Consider the following 20,154-nt stretch of genomic DNA (forward strand, 5'->3'; position numbering starts at 1 on the left):
TCTGCTTTAATGCACGCACAAGAAGTATAGCGAAAACAAACTGAGGATGAATATGGGATTGAAACGCAGTCAGAGCTGGAAAAATATTTTGCTACCAACTGGCTGCCGACTGCTGAAATCGTACAGAGAGCGAGTGTTTGCCTGAACTTTACAAGAAGCACCTTTGTCTCAGTGGTCCGCTGCTTATGTGCTCTGAAAATATCAGAGCTTGATCAGATGGCTAAAGATTGACTTGTTCCTTCTCTTACACTAACAGATCATCACCATCAATTATTTCCTATCGAGCTGGAAAATATCCTCAAATCACTGCATACTTCATAAATAAAAAAGATTTATCCTAAAGAAAGATTAAACAAACAGTACTGTCATACCGCCAGATGAAAATTAGATATAAAGCATCTAATGGAAGAAGACTGTAACGTTCTCACTCTCATACTGACCATTAGCATTCAAATAGCTTTTGATGCTTTATAAGGGCAGCGCTTTGCATCAGGGACACTGTATGTCCTTGTTTATTTACTCTGTTATGTCCAACACAGAACCATCTCCTATTCATCCTACACCTTACATCTTATTACTACAGCTCCCTGCACATACCTGTACTGGTCTTGCTGGTAGAGGTCAGCCACGATGGCCAGCAGGCGGCTGATGAAGGAGTCGCTGGGCTGGGAGGATGAACCGTGGCCAGATGCTTGAGCAGCCAGCATGGAGCACCTCCTCTCTGTCTCCACCAGCTTCTGCTGCATCTTCACGTACTCCTGCCGAAGCAGGGACAGGTGCTTCTGCAGCTTCTGCACCTCCTCTGCGGAGCAGAAGGAGTGGAGAAGAGGAAAACGGTTAACAATCAGTGAGGACAGCTTGAAAGTATGTACATGACAAAAAGTAAGTGATAAATAGGTATAAAAAATGGTAAAGGGAACAATGCCAGAAATAGAAAGAGATAAAAAAAGAAAGGAAGGGCATAGATGAAAATCGCTGATACAGCAGCCTCTTTGGAAAGAACTTCTTAAACAAGAATACTAGACTTCCAGAGTACCTACGCGGCAATTAATCATCGAAATGTTGGGAGTGATTTGAGTTCTCAAACATGATTGAGACACAAAAACGCCAACAGCGCACACCTTCGGCTCCGGGGTGTTTCACAAAGCAGGATTTCTCACCAAGCTGGATATTTGAAATGACAGTTTAATGAAAAATCAAAATCACACAATTTTTCCATTCCTTCAAAAGTAGTCAATCAGCCGAGGCATACTTGTTGGCTGAAGTTTTCTTCATTAGTTTTGCATTGGAGCTATGAGGCTAATGTAGCTAACAAGTAATGAAACTGCATGTCTAAATCATCACATACGGGCCTCAAAACATACAGACCTATTTAGTTTCTGAAACTCTTTGTTTTCTGTGAACATTTTAATAGTACAGTCCCAGTTCAGGCATTAGGACAGTTGCTACCACTGTTTTTATTTATGCAACATTCTTCAGCCCATTTGTTCAGACAACACTTAGCCTACAGTTGGAGGGGGGCGGTGTGCAAATTACATTTTTTACCAAACTACCACTAACAGTGAGGACTTTTTTATTCATTTATTTATTTTTCATTATGTATTGTTTCAAGCTTTTTGCCTTTATTACAGCTTACAATCTGTTTAACACATCTGCTTTAAGTTTTACAAAGAAATCTGCACAGACATTTTTCCACACCTCCGCAAGTTCAGTCTTAGAAGTTGGTTAAACTTTCTGTTCTCACCATCCAAGTCATTCTATATATATTCAATGATGTTGAGGTCTGGACTCTGGGATGGTCAGACCATTGTTCTGAGAACACCAGCAGTTTCTTTGTTTGATTTGCAAATTTTCTCAGTAACAGCTTCTTGACAGCTGCACATCCTCTCAGACTGTCAGACTTGTCTTCTCACAGTGGAAGGACAGAGAGAGTGACCTGTGGATTTTTTCAGATCTGAAGCACGAGTGGTTGATTTTCTCTATTAAAGATGAAAGCTTTTAGTACTGTTTATTGATGGGGACAGTGTTGATGATCTACTAGGTCTTACATGGTCGTTAGGAGACCCATTTTCTCCATGTCTGTTACTCATTTTTAAACTCCAGTTTGCAAAGTCTTGTTGTTTTTCCACTGTCCTTTAAAAAGTGGATATCATATATCTAATTTCCTCAGAGATAGGCTTATCTCCTGAAAATGAATATTTTGTGCTTTATAGCCGTTTGGTTTAGAAATGAAAAAATGAAGGGTGGTCTCTGACTTCTGCAGAGTACTGTATATAAACCCTTACTTAGCTTTCCTTAATAAAAAGCTGAGAATTTCTTTTCAGGAATTGTCTGTACTTGTGTTTGAGAAACTCTTAAAAAGCATGGCGCAACATTCGCGTCCTGAATGTGATTACTTCCCTCAAGAAGACCTGGGATTTGACCACTTAGTGCAAATTCTGCAACTCCTGCAACTCCTGCTTCCTTCCTCTTTTCTGTCAGTTCATCCATCTGTGTGTGTGTGGCATTCCCCAGAACGCTGAGGAAACACTGTGCCTTTGCCCTGCCTTGACTGGGGGATTGGGGGAGCTTATGCTGATTGGTTCACAAAGCTACTCCTAACCACCTGACTTGGCCTTAAGAGCACGATAAACGCTCCAAACCCAGCAACCCGGACCTCAGCATTAGGCAAACGCAGAACACAAAACACTATTACTTTCTGTAAGCCTAATTACAGTGTAATAGACCCCCCACCCCCCATTCTCAGTAATCCATTAAAACTATGTGTACGAACCAAAGACAGGCCTGTTGTACTTTATTCGAGCTAGGCTTTTACCTGTCTTTTAAACAGCAAGCAATGGAGTCAGCAGCTTTGTTCCTTGGGAGGTCAATAGGCGCCATAAAGCATTTTAAAGGCACAACAGCATGCAAACGCCTGCAAGGCACAATACCCTGATTATGCAATCAACACACTTTCAGAAGAGCCTAGATATCCTGATTAACAGACAATAGAGGAAAAACTTTCATTTGTCAGTGTAGAAGATTGAAAGCTTAACTTCAAGCAAGGAGACCAATTTCATTTGACTATATATGAATGTTTTTTGCATGTTTTTCATTTATCATACAGATCCAAAGTAAAAGCAAGTTAAATTGTTTCAAAATAAAGATAAACAGGTTGTGAAGTCTGAGTGCCAACACACAGTTAGAGATCTGATAAAGGCAACAGTAACAACTGCCTGGCCCAATAGATAAGAGAACGGGTGCCTCAACTGTAATAAAAATCTACACTAAGCAACTAAGCCACTTTTGTACTGTTAAAAGAGGAATTCTATCAACGTTTCTCATTTTCTGCATAATTACACTGTTAGGATGTAAAAAGCTCTGTTTCAGAGAGTCAGAATTGTTCATAGTGGAGGTGATAGGAACCAGATGTCTGAAGAGTTTAACGTCTCTGAAAGCTACCTCATAGAAAGACACGACATTAAGTGGTTTCAAATATATTGCCTGTGGTCTGAGACATAGATTTACAACTGTACTGCCATTATATACACATACACACATGATTTACTTTCTAAATCCATCAGCCTTTTCTAAAAAAAAAAAAAGGCCTTGGAGAACCACTTCTATAAGGGTGTACTACACTAATGAGTGCATTAGTGAGACATTATTACATTATGAGACATTTAGTATGGCAGTAGTCAGTTTTGGACACTGCCATAGACTTATTCTGTTCATACAAGGCTAGTCCAAGCCTAACCCTAGATTCAAGAGAATTTTCAATGAAGCCACAGGTAATTCAACACAGCCCAACACTAGGCTTCAACCATGTCCACAGGCCTGGTCCATACATAAAGGCTGCGTCCTAAACCTAAAATGTGATTCTAAAACACTTAATAAGGCAAAATCCACCTAAATGAAACCTTATTTTTTCAGCTACTTTACCTACTTTATCAGCTAAGAAGATGTGTAGATTGACCGGTTCATTTTGGATAGTAAGTAAAATGGCTATATTTGCATTGCAGACAGTAAAGGGGAATTCCACCCATTTTTCAAAATTTCTAAATAATTCAGCCCTTGCAATGTAAACAGAGTCTTTCAGAGTGTTTCACTGTAGAAAAAGTAAGATGTTTTTACAGTGGTGGTGATAGGAACCAGGGGTCACCACAAACACTTTCATTTTATTTACTATCCAAAACCAATAGTGAATCTATACATGTCTTCTTAGTTTTTATATATAATGTTGATGATGGTAAAATAGTCATAAATCTGACAGTTTTCTGTGGGGACTATTTCGCCTTACAACAACACCCTGTTTGTACCCCTTTGTCATGAATGAATTTTAAAAAATGGATTCAAAAACATTTCAAGCCTAAACTAAAATATGTGTTAGACAGCAGGCAGCATATATCTAACTATTTCATGAAATCATGTTCTATGAAGGACATTCCAGGGGAAGTTTTCAGATGTCTGGTTTCTATCACCACTGTGAACAATTCTGACTCGGCATATTTCTCTAGAACGGAGCATTTCAAATCAAAACACTCTAAATGACTGCTTACATCTCAACCATTTAATTACGTCAATTTTTTTTGGAAAAATCGGTGGAGTTCCCCTTTAAAACCCCTGGTTCCTATCACCACCCTTGTAAAGAAATCTAAGTTGTTTCGTCTCTCTACAATGCACCATTTCACATCAAACCACCCTGAATGACTTCTGTTTACATCTCAGTGATTGAATTATGCAGCAATTCTGAAAAACTGGTGGAATTCCTCTTTAATGCATGCAACAGTGGCAACCGACTTGCCACCACACTCTGGTCATATGATCACAGCATGAACGCCAATGCACAAGAGCTGCCATCCCTGGGTTTTAATTGCGAGTTTGAAGTCTCCTCGTTTCTTAAACGAGTCTAAAATCAATGCTGCCAATATAAATGAAAAGCAGACCAACTGCCTCACACAAAACAACGTTACACTGAATAAACAGATGAAGAGTGAAGACCGTTAGGTTCGCTGAAACACGTTTACTGTAACCCAGTTTAACGGTCAGCTGCGAGGCCACTACAGCGGCTCAGCAGGACGAAGCTAAAGTCAACTCTTTAATCGAATTTACCCGTTCCACCTTAAACGGTGCAGCAGTTACATTCTGGCGCCTCGGGCCTTATGCGCCAGAATGTAACTGCTGCACCATTTAAGGTGGAACGGGTAAATTCGAACAAGAAGCTGGCGAATATGAAGCTAACTTAAGCCTCGTACCTAGTGCTCGAACAAATACGCCAGCTACACGTGTTAAACTTCGCAAAAATCCCGAGGAAATGTTTAATTCTGTATTTTTGTCTGCCCACACAGCAACCGGCGTTTTTCTTTACTCCAACCGCCGCCCAGCCCACCTTCACTCACTCACTACTGTTAGCTATGCAGGAATCAAAAATAAGGCGCAATATCAAGACATTCAGAGCGACAATAAGCATGTTTCTCATTTCACTCCGTGCCTTAAGATAATATATGAACAGATACGACTTTCCATTTGTGCCGACAAGCTATTATCCCCACATCTAAAAGAGAAAGGGCGTGAAAATAGGCAAGAAATCATTTTCATACCTTCCGCCATGTTGGATCCGTGGCTGGTCGTTTTCTCTCGCGAGAACACGGAGTAAACGGGAGGATGGGCTCAAGAGGAGAGTAAACAAATTAGCATATACACCGATAAGCCATACCATTAAGTACACCATCTTGTTTCCACGCTCATTGCCCATTTTATCAGCTCTATTTACCACATAGGTGCACTTTGTAGATCTACAATTACAGACTGTAGTCCTTCTGTTTCTCTGCATACTTTGTTAGCCCCCTTTCACCCTGTTCTTCAATGGTCAGGACCCCCACAGGACCACCACAGAGCAGGTTTTATTTGGGTGACGGATTCTCAGCACTGCAGTGCTGCTGGTGTGTTACTGTGTGTTGTGCTGGAATGAGTGGATCAGGCACAGCAGTGCTGCTGGAGTTTTTAAACACCTCAGGCCAACAGCTTCCTGTGGGCAGTGTCCTGTGACCACTGAAGAAGGACTAAAAGATGACCAACGCAAACTGCAGAAACAGATGATCCACCACCCAAATAATACCTGCTCTGGTTCTTGTCAAAAAAATACATGCATAATCTGATGTTCTTGAAAGTTTTCACTGCAAATGTTTAGATATTTGACTACACTGAGTCTGAATATGCCTTTTTTGAAAGATCTTGAAAACTAAAAAAGTTTTAAAGTTAAAAAAATGCAGATAGTAAGATATTCAGACTGCACTGTACTGTGACTGTACAAAATGTAGCACCTCAGATTGGCACAACAGTGAAAACTCAGGTCAAGGAAATGCAGGAAAAACCCCAATTTGTTTTAACCTGAACCTTTTATGACCAAGATTTTTTATAACCTGAATTTTTAAGACCTGAATTTTAAAGAGGCAAATTCAGACTCAGTATACTCAAATATCTGAAATTCACAGTGAAAATGATCAAGAGGATCAAATTATGCATGTATTTTTTCAAGAATCATGAAATCAGGTTCAGATTGTAGTGACACTGATTTAACTCCATATATATAGAAAAATCTTTACTAAAGAAGCCTTGAAGAACTACTTTATAAGGGTATACTACACTAATTAGCATACTGCTATTGGTGGTGTACCATTCCTGACATGTTATTTAGTATCATAGTATTTTTGGACACAGCCATTGATTTGAGCCTTACCCCAGAATAGATAATGGATTTTCAATAGTGACCATTGGTAATACTACTTATCCCAATCACAGGCCTCATCCATGTCTATGAGCCCGGTCCATGAAAGTTGAGGGAATAGTTTGGGGGAATAAAATGGTCGCTGTATGTTTAAGTGTATTAGTACAATTGATATACATTATGTATGAGTTACCACTAATTCCTTTTTACCACTAAAGAGGTGGGCAACCTCAAAACATTTTGAACATTTTGCCTATATGACTTTTGAGGCCTACTGCGAATGTCATTCAGTGATTAACAGCTAACAGGTAGATTTGGCTGCAGGCACCCGTTATGTGAACACTGCTGGGACTGATAATTGAAGGCGAACTCAGATTTTTCTCAGCATAATTAAATTATGCTGAACTGTTCACAGCTGTATTAATGGAACCAGATATCTGAAGTGTTTAATGCCTCTAAAAGCTCCCTCACAAGAAGCTATTAGACGAAATGGCTCTGAATACATTTCCTGATGCCTGAGGCAATGTTTAATGATAAATCTGAGAGAAGGTATTGGGCTAAAATGTATTTGTGGAGATCGATTCAAGGCGGAGAGGTACAAGCAGGGCAATATAAGGCAAATGTACCCAAAGAAAACATACTTTTCAGATTTAGAACTATTTTAGCATTATCAACATTGCACATAAAAAACACTTTTAGGGTCCCTGCTCACTTTGAATGGTAAATAAAATGGATATATCACCACTACTGTAAACAAATCAGTAGGTGACTTTCTCTGCAACAAACCACTTTACATCAAACCACTCAGAATGAATGTTTACTTCTCAATGATGGAATTATGAAAAAAAAAAATTCAGTGGAATTCATCTTTAACACTGATATGTTGATTTTTGTACAGTGCTGTCTTAAGCACCATAACACATTGTTTTAACCCTTGTGTGGTGTTGGGTCTGTGGGACACATTTTCAATGTTTACCAAAAGAAAAAACATGCGATTTATTATTTTTTACCCCAGATTCCTTGGCCTTTGCTCATTTTCTGTGAGGAACATATAACACATTTTCACTGATTTCACACTGAACACCCTCTATACATTTATATTACCCATGTGGTGTTTGGGTGAACCTGCAGGGAATAAAAGTGTGGAGGTTCTGTGTCCCTTCACTCTGTTCTCCTCCTATATGGCCTGCTGTTGGTGTGTATGTGCTTGTATGTGTGTGTGAGAGGGTGGACAACAAGGACAGGCTGCTGACTGGCTACAACTGCTAAAGGAGAACCCTACGCTGGCCACTTGTGATACCACACATTTGGTATGGCCACATTCATATCATTAAAATCATTACTTGTGTTAATGTTATTCACATTTATGCTAATAAGTGTTTTAAATCCTTATAGCCCAGAAATATAGCTTCTTAAATCAAATTTCTCAGCTGCCTAAAACTTCTGTACAGGGCTGTGTATTTCCACAATACAATGGAACTACAAACTACACTGCATAAAAAAAGTACTTGCTGCCCTTGTAAGCACCTCTGTAGTCTTTGTGTTATATCTGATACAAGCAAGAATAAACCCTTGACTTGTTTGCTTGCATCATAACCTGAGAAGTAAGACAACACACCCGAACAAGTATTGGAAAAAAATTATATTTTAGAAGAACTCACTAGAGAAGGTGACAATTTCCATAACATGAAAAATATACATCAGTATTTTGTCTTTGTACATTAGGCAAGAGAAACTGCAGTAGTCTGTCAGAGCCAGAATAAAATTAAACGGAGAATAAAGGACTGTGGGGAGTAGGATAGCGAATCACACGCGCACACACTCACTCTCTGTAGCATCCAAACGCACACGCACACCTTTCAAACGAAATCCCAGAAACTGCTTGTGAGAAACCTACAGTTAAAGCATGCTTAACGAATCCTATCAAAGACACCACACAAAAGAAAAGAAAGCCCTGCAAAAGAATTTGCTTAAATGGTGGGAGACGTTTATGTTAAAAGTTTGACTGTCCCTATTTCATCTCTGAATATTGAAATTCAACACGTCGGGGGAGGAGGGGGCGCGTATGGCTAGGGTACACTACATACAGAGGTGAGGCAAAGGGGGCGTTATTGCTACACCAAATTATCAATATCTTTAATAATCCAATAATGCTGGTACAAAGGGTTATAAAAGAAAAAAAAAAACAAACACACATCCACACAAGCTTGAAGGGGTGCAGAGCAAGCGATCTCTCAACATCTCACCCTTTTAGCTCCCAATTCGACACGGGAGGTGCAACAAGCCAAGCAATTTCAATCAGAGGCACTTTTGAAAAGAAAGAGAAATTAAAATCTATGAGCTCAAACATGCAGGTTTGTCACATCTGACGGGCTTCTTCGACGCCCTTTCCGCCTTTGAAAACTCACTGCAGGAGTCCAGCACGTCCTCATGTTCCTCTAGAGCCCAAAGCAAGGACTCTCCATGATCCGCCCCAAGCCCCTGGAGTTAAAACCAAGCCAACGAAATATGCTCATGACGGCAGCTGGAAAAATGATCTTTTTTTTCGTGCTTTACAGGAGTTTTGCCTCAAATGTCCTCTCAGTGAAAAGTTGTCCAACATGACATGCATGCTATAGCAATTCTGACAACAGTAGCACCAACGACCCCCCCCCAACCCCCCCTCCCTGCCCTTGCACCCTTCCTCAAAAACTAGTCCACTTTCTGAAGAAGAAAACGCACCTTTATGGCATTTATTGTGTTTCTTGGGCAATGGGAATCTAGGAAAAGTAAAAAAGAAAACCAAAAAAGCCCATGTTTCCATTCTACAAACCTCGTCTCTCGATGTGACCTGTAACCGAACTGATGCACACTAGATGAGAGGCTGCTGGGGGTTTGGGTGGGAAAGGGAAAATGAACTATATTCTTTAAGATCTTTACAGGACTCTAACTACAGAAAGCACTATTTTTTTGGTACTAAGTGTCTCGCTGGATGGATAGGAACAGTTTTATATATTATCCGGTTTTTATGTCTGCTATTTACAGGTCTTTACAATTTCTTTCCTGAAAGTTGTATCAGTTCATAGACTTGCGTAAAAATGCGTAATATGTTATGGTTTTTCTCTTTTCTTTTTTTTTCTTTGTTTTTTTTCGTTTCGTTTTTTCCCCAACGTTGTTTTGATGTTGGCACTTGCTTGGCATGTTCTGTCCATATCTGTACGAGCTGTTATTGTTCTATTGCAGCCTACTAATGCCAGCTTGTTACTGCCAACGTTCAATCAAGACGAGTCCGGCAATAGGGTGGTAGAGTGCAGGAAAACAGTGCCATGTTGTTTCTCGACCGGAGACCTGTTGGAGACAAGAATGTGCAAATTAGCCTCCAAAAAATTAAAAATTTAATACAAAATGCAGAATCACAATACTAGAAATAAATGCTAATTCTGTCAATTCCACTGCTGCTTTGAACTAACTAACTAAAACACTGATATCACCCCCCACTGTTTGGTATGCTCAAATGCAATGTTTTGAAAAGACCCAGGAGACAAGGCGATGTGACTGGATACTGGCAAAGATTAACATGTAGTGTTGCGTCAAAGACCATAATAAAGGTGTTGGAAACCGTCAGAAAACAAGACAGGACTCATTTAAACAGTTTGCTCAATATTATTAAATAATATGCACATAATGTTTTGTTTAAGGTTGGCCAAAACAGCATTTTATAGGCTCTATTTCCAGTAGGCAGTAACAATATATAAGTAGTCAGACTGAATCCCAGCTGCTTGTGTATCATATGTTGTTGCAGAAGCCACGATTGTAGGTCTCTCACTCAAATACAACTTAAATGAGTCACGTAGACACAATAGGTGTGACCAGAACGAGGACCACCCTAGAAGTGGCTTGGCAGGTACCCCTCCTGGTACTGATGCTGGAGGATGCCAGAACTGATCACTTTCACCGTTTGGACTGTATACTTGCATTTCTGAGATGATTCATGGTGTGGTCGGTTGTACATCAACTGCTTATGGTAATTTTTTCATTTTCCTTATTGTCCATTAACTTAAAATGCTCCCACGCACCTGAATTAGTTCTGAGGCATCTTTTCAGCGGCTATGTGAGAAGTGGTGAAGGTTGCTGTGCTCTGAGGTGAGGTGACCCGGATGCCTAGTATGAATTTACACAGTACACTAAACCAGCTATCATTATTTATTTTAAACATTTTCCATACATTAATAATAACAATTCTTTTTAAAAGTCTTTTCTCATGAAATGTAATGTAATATAGGCTGCAATTTGAGTGGCTTGAAATAAGCTTCCACATACACAGAATTAAATACTAAGCAATGAACGAATATTTGAGTATTCAAATTACCCAGTCTAGCCCCAGTTTTATTCCCTTAACAGCTACATATACACTACATGATTTTTAAAAGTCCTAACAGATTATAATCTCACACTATCCAACTGGTGTCTGGTCTCAAAAAATGTGAGTGGCAAAAAACCTGAGTCTGCACCCCTCGCACACTACACAATTCTCTCCCAACTGTCGATTCTGACTACCCCAAAAGTTGCAGTCTAGAGCAAACCAGCACAACAAGACTGAGAACTGGGCTAAAATTGGGGTAAAGTATAGTGTAACCCCAGATTTACTGTTAAAACAATGAATCTACAAGGCATTAATAAGCTGTTAAGGCTACATAAGGCTACAGCAACATACTGTCTGAGGACATGTCTAAGCATTTTCTGTAGCACTATAGTGTGCTGATTGAGAATACAATACTTCATTACTTTTCCAAGAGGTACCTTTAACTAAATTCTGGAGTGCCTCCGCCATAATGACGGAAAACACCTCCCGTCTGTCTGTCTGTCTGTCTGTCTATTAGCATGCAAGTTGCTTTTGTGTGTGTAAAACAGGAGAAATACTCATTCAAAAACATTCGCAGTAACTCAAGAATGCATATGTTTGCAGTGAAAGCTGCAAGAAGTGAGAAAACAAGAAGTAAACTAGTTTATTACCTTAACATGTTTATCTACTCAGCATTATTTAATTTGTGGTATAATAATAATTTGCCTGCATACATTCAAATATGTAAGCAAAAGATACCAAGTAGGTCTGAACTGTAGCAGACTCTGAGTGTGAAGACAAAATAATGCTTTATTTATTATATAGTATATTTTTAGATATCACCGAGGCCTATTTTTGAACAAAAGTTTATTTTGGAAATCATTTTTCTTCATAAATAAAAAACAGTGGCATTAGGCCACATTTAAAGGCCTTGAATTTGTGGTCACCACTAAAAGTATGACTGGACCATAAAAACAAACCTTTCTTCACAAAATCTAAACTAAGATCCACAAACCTGTTCAAACAGGTCAGCTTACAATACAAAAGCACTGCAGACAACGCTAACCACACAAACACAGCCCGACTAACTGCTTCTAACTAACAAGATTTTTCCCATTGTTAGTTACATTTTATTTGTTTCAGGACTATGCCACAATTCATCATTAAGGAATATTTAAGAAATAAAAAGTCTATTTTCTGACATCCTTAGTCTTCAGAGCCTCTTTTACTCTCTTAGGGCTTTTTGAAACTCATTACATGCACCAAAATAAAGCCAAAAGTCCCTAATTGTAAAAGCACATGGGGACAGTCCCCTACTCACCCTGAAAATAGAGAAGCTACAAGCTGCTGGATGAATATCACTCAAAGGCAGTCTCTTGGCTCTTTCGTACACAACGGGCAACTTTCCGTTTGAATTCACCATGTCTGTCTTCCCTCCATTCTTTCTGAAAAATTACAAAAAAAAACAAAAAAGCAATTTTACACAGAGTCAAGCCTTGGAAAAGATTATCTTGATCAAGTGGTATACAATATAGACAAACTACTAGCAGATTAGAGATGAGATTACACCACTACATATTGCATTGCACCTCACAATATCTCAAAAAAGCATTAGTGAAATGGCTAAATGGCTAAAAAAAATGTAGATAATAAATATAGATAGACATTGCTTGTACATTGTTAACTGGCTTATTTGTGGCATACAGGTGACCCACCATTGCCTTCCCTCGAAATACTGGCATTAACGTTTTTGCCTTGAGCATTTTATTACTGCTTATAATCCCTCACCAGCAACATGTGCCTAAATTCCATCTACAGGGGCACTTGCATGCATCGCTCAGTAGCTAATGTGCACATCAGAAATTGTTTTGTGGACAACGCCAATACTGTCTATCTAAACGCCAATATCAATATAGTATCAAGTGTACAGCATCAACCACACTGCCCGACATTACTTCAATTAAAATAATTTATTTTTGCTAGTTTGCGTATTGCGGCTTTCTACAAAATCAGTATAACAATTTCAGACAAATTCAGTCTTTCTAAAGAAATGAAAAACGGCATGTACTGAGCAGCCCTGTCTTCATCACAAGCTTTGTGAAAACCAATAAAGATTTTTCTGAACATTGCAAAATTCTAAAGAGGGACTTACTGCTGCGTCCACATTGGCAGGAGAGTCTCCGTTTGGATCAGCCAGCATAGAGATGACACTAATCATGATGGTCTCCACAGTGTGGATGGGGAGCCAGCGTTCCTCTGGCTTTTCGTAGCCGTACTTGTCCTCCCCCGGCTCGTGCAAAATAGAAATACATACGTCACCGTTCTTGTCAACTGGAAACAAGACCGTAGACAGGAAATTAGAGATGGCAAGCTAAATTACAGGGAGAGACAGTGAAGTTTTTCATTGTTTTTGGAACAGAATAGCATAAAAAAGGGGCATCTCACATTAAAATAATACATCTGATTCTCCCAGTTTGTAAAGTTCTCTGCTAAATCTAGAACTAGTTTAGGTCAGACAGATCAACATCACTTCTAGCACGTTCCCACCGGACACTGTGACACATTACTGCTCCTAACCCAGATCAAGAACTACTAACATCCTGATCAAGTACCCGTGTCTCTTCTACATCACATAACGCCACCCCTGAGAGTAGGCAGTGTTCTGATTATTCTTTGATGACTGCATTTAGCCTATCAACGGCCTGTACTATTCTAGCTCCACCCATATGTACCTGCTCAGCATGCTTGGTACTACATCAAGAAGAGTTTTAAAAATAAATAAATAAATAAATAAATTAGCATGTGTAGTCAGGTACGTAGAGGTCACACAGGCAACAGCAATGACAGTAAAAAGTGTGATCAAAGATTTTTAACCTTATTGCACCATGTAGTAACTGTACTATCCAGTGGGAAAAAGCTATTAGTTGGTCTTTGGGGTTTAGGCACTTTAAAAGAAATGAACACCACAAACTGTTACATGTCTTTTTAACTAGTCACTTAAAAGGCTTAAGCTTATCGTACACGCCACAAGATTTATAATTTTAACAAAGGATGACCTCTCACATTACATGACCAGCCATGGAATTTCCTGTTTCTCCTAGCAGGATACATTATAAGAGGTAATGACACAACACACTGGACACAAGGAACAGAAAAATATAACTCCATATGTTTGAACTAGAAGCTGAAACTATTCTTACCATTTGGGTGCCATATCTCTGTGATGAATTTCATTTTGGGGGGCCTGAGAGGATAGTCTTTGGGAAACGTGAGATGGGCTTTAAAAACTCCACCTTCACTGTAAACACAACACGTAACAATGTTAGCAAGATAAGAAATGCAAAATAAATAAACAAGTAAAAGAACAAGAGAATCACCTATGTACGGTCTGACCTTCAGACCTAAACTAGCCACTGACAATTCTGCAGAACACACATCTAGTTGAAAATATGTTGGCATAAATAGAATACAATATACATTGCTACGTTAAAAATAAGCAAAGACGGATGTACAGACACTGAAATTTTCTGTCTCAAAATGAAGCTGTATGATAGTCATCTGGCATGATCACGGAAGATGTGCATTTAAGTAAACCAGCCAAAAGCTTGAAAAAACAGACCACTTTGGTTTCTCTAATCTAGGGTTGCACAGAGATTTCGGTCACCAAAAATTTAAGGCTGAAAAAATGGTCAAAAAAAGCACTTCGGTTATTTGGCCAAAAGATAAAAACAACTGAAAATGCTGACCAAAAAGAGAAAAACTTTAAACAAGATTAAAGCCTACAATAAAGTGTCAAAATCGAAGACTTTACAAATAATTTGAATGCTCATGAAATTGAGAAGAACGCTGTTTGTTGCTTCACTTTCCTGCGCCAGTCTGCGCAAACATGTTCAAAAGGTTTGCGCAGCAGCAGAGTGAAAATGTCAGCCGCGTGATTCTATTTCCTGGTTTCTACGAGGGACGTTAGACAAGCGATTCATCATCTCTGTTCATACTGAGTGTAAAAAGGGGGTACAACGCCTAACGACATCTCCACTACAGGTCTGATGCCACCTGAAAACAAGCTCCTACTCGGTATGCAGAATGCAGCAAAATGACAGAAGCAGAAAAGAAAGTCCCCCCTAGCATGCTAACGCCATCTGTAGGCACAGTTTATAAAATGACAAATAAATAAATAGACAGATAGACAGACAGACAGACAGATAGATAGATAGATAGATAGATAGATAAAATAAATATCTACCGATCTATACAATAGTGTCAAAGTTCAAAGTAAAAAATTTCAAGCGCCTAAGTGAGTTCTGAAGTGTGGTTTTGGTGCACCATTACTCTAAACCTACTCCACACACCAGTAAAGTCAGACTTAGTTATCAGAATTAGGTAATACTTACTACAGTGTATCAGGAGGACCAATTATTAGCACTTCCCATCTGTAGAGGTCATTATCATCTATCAGTCCTGCAGAGAACCCTTCCACTGGGTTTTTATTCAATTCTGAAAGTGAGAAAAAGATACTTATGAATTATCGTGTCTTGTTTCTCACGCTCAAGATGCCTAGTAAAAGAATCATTATGCGTCTATGGGAACTGGATTTGCTGTAAGCAAGTCACTGAAAACAGTAAAGCTTAATAGGGCTTCAAATCAAGTGAAAACACTAGCACCCAACACATTCAAAACAAAACAACTAACTACAATAATAGCAACACATAACCTCCAATTTGGCACTTCCAAAGGTGCCCAAAGACACTACAGAGATTTAGGATCTCTAACAAAATATAATCTCACTAAATCCCTGCTTTATTCATATGAGGAAAACAACAAGCTCTAGATTGCATTGAAGCTCCAGAGGAGGGATGTTGCCTGTTCACACTGATCTATGACCACCTTCCTCTGTCCAAGTCCTAAACATAGCCACTAATGGAAACTGCAGACCTGATTTCAGATCAGCGCAAGAGCTTGGGTTCCTGTTAGTGGCTGTGCTCCAGCTTAAGTGGCACAGGATTGGACTCACTGAGTGTAAATCTGTGTGCTCATGTGGTCTCTGGCTCTCCATATGAGTTATGAGGATCAGTTTGGCATAGACTACTGCATGTGCTCTCATCTTATGAATAACAGCAAAAAAACAATCTCAGAGGGCTGAGGGATACAAAACATGTTTATGAAATAACTGAATAACTGGCTCACTGAGGTGTCAGTTTTCTGTAAGCCTATGAATCACACAAGCATTTTGGTCTTATCCTATGAAAATGTCTAGAACAAATACGACTGCTAATCAAACACAAACGGACTAGCTCATTTTCCCCAACTAGTTTTGAATGATCCTGTACTATTTTCAAGGTCTGGAGACAACTCAACAGTGTTATAGCCAAACCTGGGGCCCAGTAAATAACCTGTAGGCAAAAGCTCATTGGCCTTTAACTGGCTTGCTAGTCAATGCCAAGGTAAATCTAGCCCAGAGGGCATGTACCAAGCTAAGGCACTCATTCTTCATAGTAAACAATTACAATAGAAAAAGTCAAGGAACCACAGACAGGAATCAGAAAATAACACACATGGCATTTTCAAGATTGCCAGATGATATCCTACGTGATAGCCTAATACCAAGCACAGCTCGAGCAGCCGTTCCTTCCATCTAACTCCTTAACTTCACTTGAACTACGCTACATGCCATATTTTTAAACACAGCATGGTCCTCACAAACAGCCCTTGCAATTTCACACCCTGCAAGGCTTAAAATAGCACGGCCTAAACTCCTCCCCAGTATACTGCAAAATAAACACTGCTTGTTTAGGCCTTTTGTTACCCCCTCGCTCCAGTGTTCGAGCACACAGAGTACAATGGGGGGTTCAGTGAGTTTGCCACGCTAGTGTTAAGAGAAAGCAGTCAAAACATGATTGATTCCAGTCAGTCAATCTGTTAGCGAAAGCTTCCGCTGGAAAGGGGGGATGAGCCTGGGCCCTGTAGGGCAATCCAGGCAGCCATTCCTAAGGTTCCCTTCGCTGTGGAGTCTTCAGGCAGGGAAGGTCTCTGGCATCAGGCCAAGGCAGGCTTAGGAGGCGCTCGCCCTCAGCTGTGAACATTTGGCAAGGAACAGCCTTGCTGCCTGTATTTAGATGTAGAGTAATGGAGTATTTAGAAAAGACGGGGGGGGGGGTCACTTTCTGGATTTTTTTACACTGTTCCAGGAGGGCAGAGGTGTAGTGTTTCACAGCAAACATTACACAACCTTCACCCTCTCAGCCAAACGGGAATAAGTATGAAGACTCAGCACTATTACGAAAATATGGATTTGGAAAGTTGATCCACTGATTAATTCTGGTGGGTGCTGCGCACATGGGCCCCTCCAGCGCAATGGTGGCCAACTCTAGAAATACCTCGCTGCCTGCCTTGTGCTAGCTAAGCTGTCACTCACGGATCAGGTTGCCCAATCATTGCGCGTGTGGGACAAAGAAGAGCAGGGCAGCAAAAGGCAAGGATAAACGCTCTTGAGTAACGACGAAACCACAACTCAAAGGCGTGCGACGTACGAACAAATGTGTTTCCTAGTCGTAATTTGGCCTGCTCCCGATTTAGTTCTTATCTGATCAACAGCCATCTGGCTGGAGACCGAGAAGCTCGCTAGCCAAGCCCGCTAACGTTAGCCTGCTCGCTAGCTTTGGGCTGAGAAAAACAAAGGGATTTGATTACCCCACTGCAGTAGCTAGACGACACACAACATGCCGCATATTAAACTCCTTATCGGTGCTTTCGAGTTCTACCATACAGCTACTGCTACTATGAGCGATAATGAAAATAAACCTGAAATTAAAACGCGAATGTTGAGAGGCTGGCGAAGGAATGAAGAAAGGAAAGGAGTGCTAGCTAGCTAGTAAGGCTTGACAGACGTCAATACAGAACTAGCTAGCTAAGCTAGTTAGCTGCTGCCGGCCGGTACGAAGAGGCCCGCTGAAACAGTCTGCCATTTAATCATTTTCAAAAGGTTTTTACGCCAACCAAAAAGCAAATATTTGTACAGGTCTATTGTGGAGCCCCAGAACATATTTTCAAGACCATGTCTAGGGTCATACGTGGCGTTTTTTATTTGTAATATGCACGAAAACAAAGGCATGTAGGCAGAGAAGCTGGGCCGGGAGAGGTGGATTAGCAGCCGAGCTAACCGTCACCAGCGAGCGCCCGAGAACACACCGGCTTACATTTTAGCTTAGCTTTTAGCCTCATTCGTATCGTTCCCCCGCTATGAGCCTTTCAGATTACCTGCCAGCTGTCTCCTGAGTAGCAGCGCTGACTGCGGCTCCGTCATGGTCGTGTGTGTTGTATTGTGAGTCGGTCGGGTGCTTTACTAAACTAAGGAGGAGAAAAAACACGGTCAATAAATATCGTCGTGTCCGTCCGTCTCCGTTCTACTCTGTTCTGCTCAACATTCTGAGCCGTTGTGCGCAGGCGCGGTGCGGGAAGAGAACGGAGAGCAGAAAGAGAGCGCCAGGGAGCTGTGTGGGCGACGCGATGGCGCATGCGCGAACCAAGTCCACCGAGAGGATTCAAGAATGCTTCAGCTGATGTTATCAGTGTGTGTGTGTATATATATATATATATATATATATATATATATATATATATATATATATATATATATATATATATATATATAAAGGAAGTTATGATAAGAAAGACTACAATTACCAGAATTACTGTGGGAAGCTGTGATAAGATAAAAACTACAATTACCAAAATTACGGGGGCAATCAAAGCACATGCATCGATTTTTATTTACTTTGCTTCACTTGATAAGGAGTTAATTATTACTTGTATTCTCGAGTTGCCATAATAAACGTTATTTTCCCGAGATAACGGAATATTAATAATATTTTATAAATATATTTTATAATATATCCAGTAATGTCATTAAAAATACTGATATTATTTACTTATGATAGACTAAAGGGTAGAGTTACCAAAATAATTAAAGTAAGCTGTCAATGCAGTGAATAAAATAACATAATTAAGTTGTATTAAGGCAGACCTCAAAAAAAAGAAAAAAAGACCCAGGTAAGTAGCGATAAGATAAAAACTACAATTACCAACATATCTCAAGTGAGTTGTGATAATGTAAAAATCTGACCAAGAAAAACTAAACACAAGGCTTGTATCTGCACCAGTATGAACTTATATTAGTCTTCGGGTATTTCAACGGTTCGTTAAGAATAATGTCGTAAATTTATTTATTTTTTAAAAGAAGTAAATTAGACTTTGTGGAGGATAATGCTGAATCTGCAGTTTTATTATTACGAAGGGTGGGTTTACTCTGCTTCACCACTAGGTGGACACGAGGCTTCTGATTCAAGCCTCCCCTGAAAGATTTCTGTCTATGGAAGTTTTAGCTGAAACAAAAATAATTTGACCAATTTTCCACTTTCACCAGGCTTTCATGTTATGCCCTTGCTGTTCACATGTGTACAAATAAGCTAGAGGCTGTGTTGGTATGTGGGTAAAGCTGTGCCCATATGGACCATTCTACCAAATTAGGTCAAACTGCAGTCCCACAGTAAAAAAAAAAGACCTTATATAATTCTTGTAACTATCTTATGATCTATTTAAACCTAAGGCATTATTTGAGATAGTAATGAGCTAAATATACACAAAAATGATCATTTCTAAGGTACTTTCTATAAGGTACTTAAACTGTTCCCTAACCCTGAAAATAATACTTAATTGGTTTTTAGATTTTTTTCAACAGTTTTTAAAAATACATTTTTGGTTTCTTTTAAAGGAAAGTTTAAGATTTAAAAATTTAGATTTATTATCAGTTTAAATTTTAAATCAAAAAACCTTATTCAAAAAAATGCTGCCCCATGTTTTCATGTCACCACTGAAACACAAAGAGTTTTAGTCTATGGGCGGAGCCTCATTTTAGCCACACCCTTGCATTTAGGAGCAGGAAGTGAGACTGCATCTCTGTCCCTCATGGTCACATGGTGATCAGTTAGAGCCTATTGTGTCAAAGTAAATGAGTCCAAAAGTGTGAAAATCAGTGTAACATTAATAAATGTCACTACTGAAACACATATTTTCTGCGCTTTTTGTGTTTTGATGAAAAATATTTTGAGTGTGTGTACAATTATTCAGCTGT

The 20,154-nt window shown here is 39.6% G+C and overlaps 2 protein-coding genes across 2 annotated transcripts in view; both read right to left on the reverse strand.

The window, feature by feature from the left end:
- Positions 1–5,615, reverse strand: part of ankfy1 (ankyrin repeat and FYVE domain containing 1) — a 36,898-nt gene extending 31,283 nt beyond the window's left edge. Inside the window, exons 1-2 of the mRNA XM_036580440.1 lie at positions 5,580–5,615; positions 598–802 (exon numbers count right to left, since the gene is read on the reverse strand). Of these exons, the coding sequence (XP_036436333.1) occupies positions 598–802; positions 5,580–5,589 (215 nt within the window). The 5' untranslated portion in view covers positions 5,590–5,615. The remainder of the gene's footprint in view (positions 1–597; positions 803–5,579) is intronic.
- Positions 5,616–8,333: 2,718 nt separating this feature from the next.
- Positions 8,334–18,476, reverse strand: ube2g1a (ubiquitin-conjugating enzyme E2G 1a (UBC7 homolog, yeast)). Its single transcript, XM_036580442.1, has 6 exons — positions 18,282–18,476; positions 15,419–15,521; positions 14,228–14,325; positions 13,180–13,358; positions 12,349–12,472; positions 8,334–10,033 (listed from the first exon to the last, which is right to left on the reverse strand). The coding sequence occupies exons 1-5, from the start codon at positions 18,325–18,327 to the stop codon at positions 12,386–12,388; spliced, it is 513 nt and encodes a 170-aa protein (XP_036436335.1). The 5' UTR covers positions 18,328–18,476; the 3' UTR covers positions 8,334–10,033; positions 12,349–12,385.
- Positions 18,477–20,154: the final 1,678 nt, after the last annotated feature.

The sequence above is a fragment of the Colossoma macropomum genome, unplaced genomic scaffold (assembly GCF_904425465.1).
Source record: "Colossoma macropomum unplaced genomic scaffold, Colossoma_macropomum, whole genome shotgun sequence".
NCBI classification, from domain to species: domain Eukaryota; kingdom Metazoa; phylum Chordata; class Actinopteri; order Characiformes; family Serrasalmidae; genus Colossoma; species Colossoma macropomum.